The sequence below is a fragment of the Garra rufa genome, chromosome 23, assembly GCF_049309525.1.
Source record: "Garra rufa chromosome 23, GarRuf1.0, whole genome shotgun sequence".
NCBI lineage: Eukaryota > Metazoa > Chordata > Actinopteri > Cypriniformes > Cyprinidae > Garra > Garra rufa.
The window spans coordinates 32,302,731-32,310,358 of NC_133383.1; the positions used below are offsets into that span (position 1 = coordinate 32,302,731).

Genomic DNA, 7,628 nt, shown 5'->3' on the forward strand with positions numbered 1-7,628 from the left:
TTTATCCAGAGCTGGCATCAGGTCGCTCAGTCCTCCTTGCCCCCGTTAAAGCCTATCAGTCTTGGATTTGTGAAGATTCAAAGTTATGTGTTTTTCAGAAACCAATCCTTGAGTTTGAATAGTTTTACCCCAACATCTTAGCATGCATTTGAGGTTTTAAAAAAGGTAAAAATGATTCTGTCATTTCAGTGTGGCACACTGGGAAGTGCTAAATAAGAAAGGCACCAGCTGGACACATAGCTCAACTCCTCCAGTTTTGTCCATGACTGCAGGAACCTTGATTCGTGTCCAGCCTCATAATAACAAGTTTTGATTTAGCTGAAGCACTTTTATGAAAATCTAGAATACATCTGTATAATCAACCATGTGCATGAGGGAACCCCACCACAGACGCTAACACAAAGCACTGATCACAACATTTAATTTTCTTTTTAATTTGAGCATGTACTAAATCTTATCAGTTGAAGAATGTCCATACCTTTGTACAAAGTATCAATTCAGCTGATCCGAAACACACAGTGAAAGAAAACACAAAGTAAAAAAGCAGATCACAGACACGTTTGAGAGCAATGACACACAGCTAAAGCTGAGCTTGAATTTGAGATCATACATCAAGCATTTGTAGCATCTTCAGTGTGAATGTGAAAGGACATTTTCTTGCTGCAATGTCTGTCATGTATCAAAAGCTTGCAAAATATCCAAACAAAAAGATTACAATTTTATCGACAACACTCAGGCAAGAATTCCTGTAGATAATCCGTATGCGCTTCGGCTGCTGCTTATAGTCTTTCACAGAGCTCAACAACCATAGGCAACTTAAAGTGCTATACCTCAGGACAAACACAAGTCTTTCATCCTGAGCGTTAAAGTAGAATTCAGTCCTTCCGAGCGGTTTTAGGCTACAGCTAGAACGGATTAGAAAACCTCTAGGTCGCTAGCGTTGTACACGACGGGGTTGTCCTCTGTGCCCAGCGCAGACTCCTGCGGGCCCTCCTCCAGGGACCCCAGAGCCTCCTCGGTGTCGCTGGCAAAGGTTTCTCGGGAGCCGTCGTCGTGTTCCTGCAGGTTGAGCGTGCTGATGGCCTGCTTCATCTTCTTTGCCACTATTCTCTTCCGCCGCTTCTTGGCAGCCTTTTTGCTGTTGTATTCTTTCTGGTTCTCCTCATGAAAGATCTCCTGTACAGACAGAACACGGCAAAGAAATATTTCTGAAATCTGTATGTAATGAGAAGCAGGTAAACGTGCACATAATCGCTATTGAGACACACTGCGGAGTCAGACACTAGTGCCACTAAACCAAACCACAGAGAGGTGATAAGCTCCGCCCCAACAAATGCTTAACCCCACCCACTGCTGATCTCATTAAGACTATAAGCTCCGCCCTCATTTTCATGTGTGTGCTGCTGATGACTCTGCAGTTGGATGCAGATTATTAAAATGGTCTTTTTAAGACTTCTAAGGACATGTTGAGAACAAAAAGAAACCCAGCTGCTTCATGTGATGAGCAAAACCCTGAAAAAAAGAGATGAGGACACACCTTCACCTGTCCACCAGAGATGTTGGGCGTGTTCTTCAGCAAGTTCAGATACACTCCACCTGGTGTTCGTCTCCTACTGCCATCCTGCAGGAAAGCCAAACAAACATATATGCATCACATTTTTATCATTTTTGTAAAAAAATAATAAACAGTACAACTCATGTATTATTAAATGTGGTTATGATTTTTTTTTTAAATGATGTGCATTATTTTGATATGCAAAGCCTCATGCACAGTCATGCCATTCTTTCCCAAAATCATTCGTGTTAGCTTATGCAACAGTAAATCAATGAAAAACAACTGTCATTCAAATTGGGATTAAATAATTTACATAAAGTGAGCAAAAGTGAGTAGAAGTTGTTGACACTGCAAAAGAGTTGGACTGATATTTCAGTTTTACAGTCATATTTAGTCATACACAATGGTCTGTTTGTTACTTCAGACAACATATCCTCTACTCATAGTGGCTCAATAATAAAAAAAGGTGTTATTATGCACTCAGCAACCAGAAGGAGTGTAAATACTAATTCCTAGAGATGCAATGATCAATGATCATGATCTTTTACGGCCCATTCCAACCCAAGCGGTTGATTCCAGTTGCCAATTTAAATGATAATATATTACAAATAAACCATTGTAACAGTATTCAGTTGGAAGTATAGTGAGAATATAGTATTGTGAGTGTAATGAACCCAATTGTGACATAAATGTAGTTAAGAGAATTCAGAGTTCAGTCAGCAGATGACTAATCTAAACGCCTCTGATTGGCCACTGCAGCAGAAACCAGTGTGATTGGTTGTAATAGTCAAGGCTGCAAAAAAAAAATAAATAAAAAAAAAAAAATTCTCTGATGCAATGCAAGATCTAAAGGTAAAGCAACAGCTGATCGACAATCAATTTGCTTTAATTGCTCAAGGGCATTTCCCCCCAAATCTTGAATGTGAAAAATGTCCCTTTATTTGTGTCTACAAACATGCTTTGTAAAATAATATACTGTTAAATGAAATCCCATTGTGATCAAATGTTATGATTAAATAGTAAGCGTATGTTCAAAGTGGCAGAATATGGCATCTCTATGCACACATCAATGCATTTATTTATTTTTGACAGATTTGAATAGCCAATTGTCAGCTCCAAACATTCATATGTGCTGAAATCTTGGATCTGTGAGGTGGTTTTGTACATACCACAGTGTAGAGTCCTCCGCTTTGTTCAATGGTCGCCGTCTCTGACAGCAGATCGATGGCTTTCTTCTTTCCTATCACTCTCACCACTCGCTCGATCAGATCCTTCTTCGGCTCCATGAGTCTTGAACAGACCAATCCAATGTGTGATTATATATGTCATAAACACAAATATACAGATCATATTTAATAAAAAAAAAACTGTAGAGTTAATATAAAGCATTTTCTTATTACATTAATATATATTTATAAACCAATGTTGCAGAATCACACACGCATTCTGACTACATGTTTCTGACCTGTGAGCGATTTCATCCACCACTCTCTCATCAGGGTCATCCTCCCTGAGCTCGTATCGCCCCTTCAGGTCCATCTCAGCCCGCGGGCCCAGTCTCTCCTTGGCGGACCGCTTCCTCTTCATGCTCTCCTCTCTCTGGTCTGGTCCTCTCTGCTGCATGTATCCCTCCAGCTCCCCGTCCAGCGTGCTCTTCATCCCCTCTTCTTCCTCTTCACGCTCTTTCTCCATCATCTTGCGGGCCAGGACGTAATTGTAGGTCTCGCTCTGGCGGCTGCTCATGCTGACGCTGCCCTCCATTCCCATGATGCCCAGCTCTGCCGCCACCGCTTCCTGACTCTGCTCCTGCACCACGGAGCCCCAGATGTTGTTGACCCTGCGAGCGAAGGGCCCCGCGGCGGTCCTGGCGTGAGGCGCGGCGCTGAATGGAGCTGGAGCGCTGGAGCTCTTGAGCCGCTTGTGTCTCCAGGGTAAGGCTTCATCTTCAGAGCCGGAGTTGCTGTCGCTGGAGTCGGTGTTCTTGTAGCTGCGGTATCCTGAGACGGACCCGGCGGTCAAAGCTGGTCCTGTGCTCCGAAAAGATGACACCTGCAACACAACAAGCAATGTGTGGTTTTCTCCATTAAACACTGATTGAATATATGACGTCTCTGATAGCAATAGGAGATCTTCACAAGATGAAGGTTTCAGAGACGAGCTAGATTACAAATGCAAACATATTACTTTAAACTAAAGAACATGTGATGGAAGTGAATGGAGTCCAACTTCTAAAAGCTGGGGTCAGAGTCACTGAGGTTCAGCAGCACTCATCCACACAAGTCAAGTCGCCTTTTACAGCGCTTTATATACAAGTAGCACGCATGCTAGCAGTTGAACCTAAAATATAATAATAATAACAACGTTAATGAGGTTCATTAGAGTACAGATGACACTCGTGTCTGATGTTCAAACGGCTGCAAACACATCACGGATTGACACAGATCTGTCAGCAGTCGACCAGTGTGATCATGAGCGGCTTCACCTGCACTCTGTCCGCTGCAGCGTCGTTCATATCGGACTCGTGATCGGACTCGAGCTCTCCATCCTCCAGCTCCGCCATTCTGTCTCTATCACCCGCCATTTCTCACAGCCGGAAGTGACGCGCGCGTATTTACCGCACGCTCATTGGGCGCGTTCTCCTGTGGGACCTGCTTCTTCTTTTGAATGTAGGGTTGCATACATGACACTAGACAGGACATTGGCGCCATCTACTGGGAACTGAATCAGAGCTGTCATATTCTCCTCATCTATTTATTTCAGTATCACTGTATTTTGTATTCTGTTTACTTCCGGTCCCTATTAATATTATTTTTCCTAATTTTTCCATCACGTTTTCTCTCTGTTCTCCTTTTTGTCTACAAACAATAGTATATTCTAGACTTTCTAAAACCTGACGATAGAAAAATAAATAAATAAAATAAAATAAACCTTGGGTGCTCACTGCTTACCTTTTATATAAAGTGTCAAATTTGAATGCTGAAAGCTGAATAAATAAACATTTAATCGATGTATGGTTTGTAAGGATAGGACAATATTTGGCTGAGACACAACCATTTAAAAAATCTAGAATCTGAGGGTGAAAAAAAAATCGCCATTAAAGTTGTCAAAATATAGTTCTTCTTAGTAATGCATATTATTAATCAAAAATTAAGTTTTGATATATTTATGACTGAAAATTTACTAAATATCTTCATGGAATATGATCTTTGCTTGATATCCTAATGAGTTTGGCATAAAAGACCCATTATGGGTCAAAATCGATCATTTTGACCCATACAATGTATTTTTGGCTGGTTTTGTGTTCCAGGGTCACATTTCTTCTTTTCTATTCTCTCTTTAATCCTTCACAGCACTAGCTTCATTTTGATTGGTATACAAATGCCTCTATTTTATCTCTCTATCCCACTGTTGTTGTCGTTTTCTAAAGGTGTCTTTCTATAATTCATAAATATTTTCTTCTGACTTTGTCAATTTAATATTTACTTCAGTTTTTTTTCAATAACCCTTCATCTTCTTTGGTGTTTTACAGTAGTTGGCATCCAGAATGTTGCATTGCTGCCATCTGCTGTCTAAGTTTAGTTTATCACTTATTCGTGCTTTCAGTTCCAGCCCTCATTAGGAAATGAATCCAGTATCTCCTTCCTTGGTCATTAAGAGGCAGGCAATTGCCTGGGGCCCCGCATTTTGAGGGGGCCCCGACATCTGACCATTTGAGCAATCTGAAATGTCATTATTAAAACATACACGTAACATGAAGCAATATATATCCGCATCCCCCCTAGAGGGCCCCTCTCGCGTTACGCTGGATGTGCTTGCTATTTCTTCATGATGCATCAGCCGCGGTTTTCAAACTGGCACAGCAGCACTTATTACTAGGCTTTTTTAAAAATGAAAAGGACTTATTTATCTGGCAGCCAAAAGCGAAAAAATAAACAAGAAGAGGAGGAAAAGAGGAAACATGACAGAGGTAAGTTAAGTGATGGAGATAATGATCATTAATGACTTAATAATAATTATATGACAAACCAATGTTTTTGTTGTTCCAGCTTATTTTCGTTTTTCTAGATTGTCTAATTTCTAATTTTTACTATTTCTAATAGTTACTAGCTAGAGTTACACTTTAGCAGCAGCACGTATTTCATGCAGGTATTAATAGGCTGCAATAGAATAGGTGTTAATGTTAATGAGGTGAACACTGCCCTCCAAAGGCAAAGTGCAGTAACTACGCGAACACTGAAACTGAGAAAAATACCTTTAAAGTTTTTTGACAGCTAGTCAAACACTCTTGTTTCTTTGCTTTTGGAGGGCAGAACATCAAACTTGGCAAGTTTTGATACTGTGTTTTGCTGCCAGTGGAGAGCTCACAAAACAATTTAAATAAATATCATTACATTTACTTAGTTGACATTTTTATTTAGCTTTTCTACATTAAAATATAGGGTATAGGGTTTAAAACTGAAGTCTAACCAGGCCAAACATGAGCCTGATGAACTTGTTCTCAAGCCATGTATTTGCAGTGTGGGCAGTTGCATTGTTTTAAATAAAAAAACAACAAAAAACAATTGAATGGAATATACGAAGGTCTTTGAATATGGAGGATAGTGACAGCAAGGCTCGTAAGCACCATTTTTAAGGTGACAATCCATTACTGTAAATAAGAAGATTGTTCTGTATCTTTAAGGTTTTAGATTAATATTTTGTTAAAGAATATGCACTTTGTTTAAAAAATAAACTATTTATGTTATATTATGTGTTGTTTTGTCTACTTTTTGTATGTTGTATACATGTATATTTAGGTAACAAAGATATATTAAAGAAATAATCTTTTAGAAGGGCCTCATCTATTCATTTTGCCTGGGGCCCCCACTTCACCTTGGTTCGTCTCTATATATATTTAGTAATTTTACAGTTTAATATGTTACCATAGTCATTGCCCAACCCTGCTCATATGCAGGTCTTAAATATGTGTAGCATCTAGAATTTTGATCAGCATTTTAGTGTTCATAACAGAGGACTCTCTCAACTTATATTTTACAGTTTGTCAATTGATGAAAGATGTTGTAGAAGCCTGAAACCAACAAAATAAAGCACAGCACATTTCCAAGAGCAATGGAGGAATTATCAAAGAAAGTGGTGGCATGCTGGGGAGGATGAAGTATATCACATCCAAGCTAGTTAAAAGAACACATGGATCGTGGATTTCATAAATAATGCGAATATTCAGGTCAAGACAGGGTCAGATTTATCAAGACAGTGTACTGCAGAAAACAAGACACCACAAGAGAGTTTAATCAGGCAACTTAATTCTCCATCCTCAAGTCATCAATGATATATACTTACATTTTCCAGTGGATATGGGGAGATCTCCCTTTTCAGATGGTGAGGATATATGGGAGAGAGGTAGAAATGTTGAATATATGTGCAAAAAAATGAATGGTTGAAAAGTTAAAAATCGGGATTTAGGGGATTTAGGTTCTGTGAGGGGGAAAAAATAGTCTTTACAAATAAAAAGAAGGTCAAGGAATGCAAATTGGAAAAGTATATACGTTACAGCAGACACTGAAACTCCAAGCCCAAATACAACAGGTTTTGTATCCGGAAAGGAAACATACGATTAGCAGCAAAAATAACTGCATTTCATCACTCATGTTTCACAGTAGTTTGACAACTAAACATGGTTTGCACTGGGGACACAAAAGATACACTTAACGCAACCTTCAAAATAAGCAGAGAAAAGAAAAGAAAAGAAAAACATCCTCAGTGGTCCTTTAAATTAAGATGTCCTTAGGGGGAGCCTACATACACAGCTTTACTAGGATACAGCCTTCAAGTTGAGGAGCACCTATTAGTCCCGACTGTGGTTTGAATGCAGTTCTTCAAGGGTATAAAGTGTGCAACAGGTGCTAGTTTTAGGGCAAATCTCAGGATTCCAGTTAAATAAGACAACATTCACATCCAATATAATGTTTCATAGGACAATAAACATTTATCTCTTAGTTTAGCATTTTTAAATATGAAAGCTTATATGAATGACAACTTAATACTTACATAAATGCGCTTGGATGTATTATAT

The 7,628-nt window shown here is 39.3% G+C and overlaps 1 protein-coding gene across 1 annotated transcript; it reads right to left on the bottom strand.

The window, feature by feature from the left end:
* Positions 1 to 410: 410 nt before the first annotated feature.
* On the bottom strand, positions 411 to 4,152 carry phax (phosphorylated adaptor for RNA export). Its single transcript, XM_073829994.1, has 5 exons — positions 4,038 to 4,152; positions 3,021 to 3,604; positions 2,725 to 2,845; positions 1,538 to 1,621; positions 411 to 1,176 (listed from the first exon to the last, which is right to left on the bottom strand). Exons 1-5 carry the CDS (start codon positions 4,134 to 4,136, stop codon positions 916 to 918), a joined length of 1,149 nt encoding a protein of 382 aa, XP_073686095.1. The 5' UTR covers positions 4,137 to 4,152; the 3' UTR covers positions 411 to 915.
* Between the last annotated feature and the right edge of the window lie 3,476 nt (positions 4,153 to 7,628).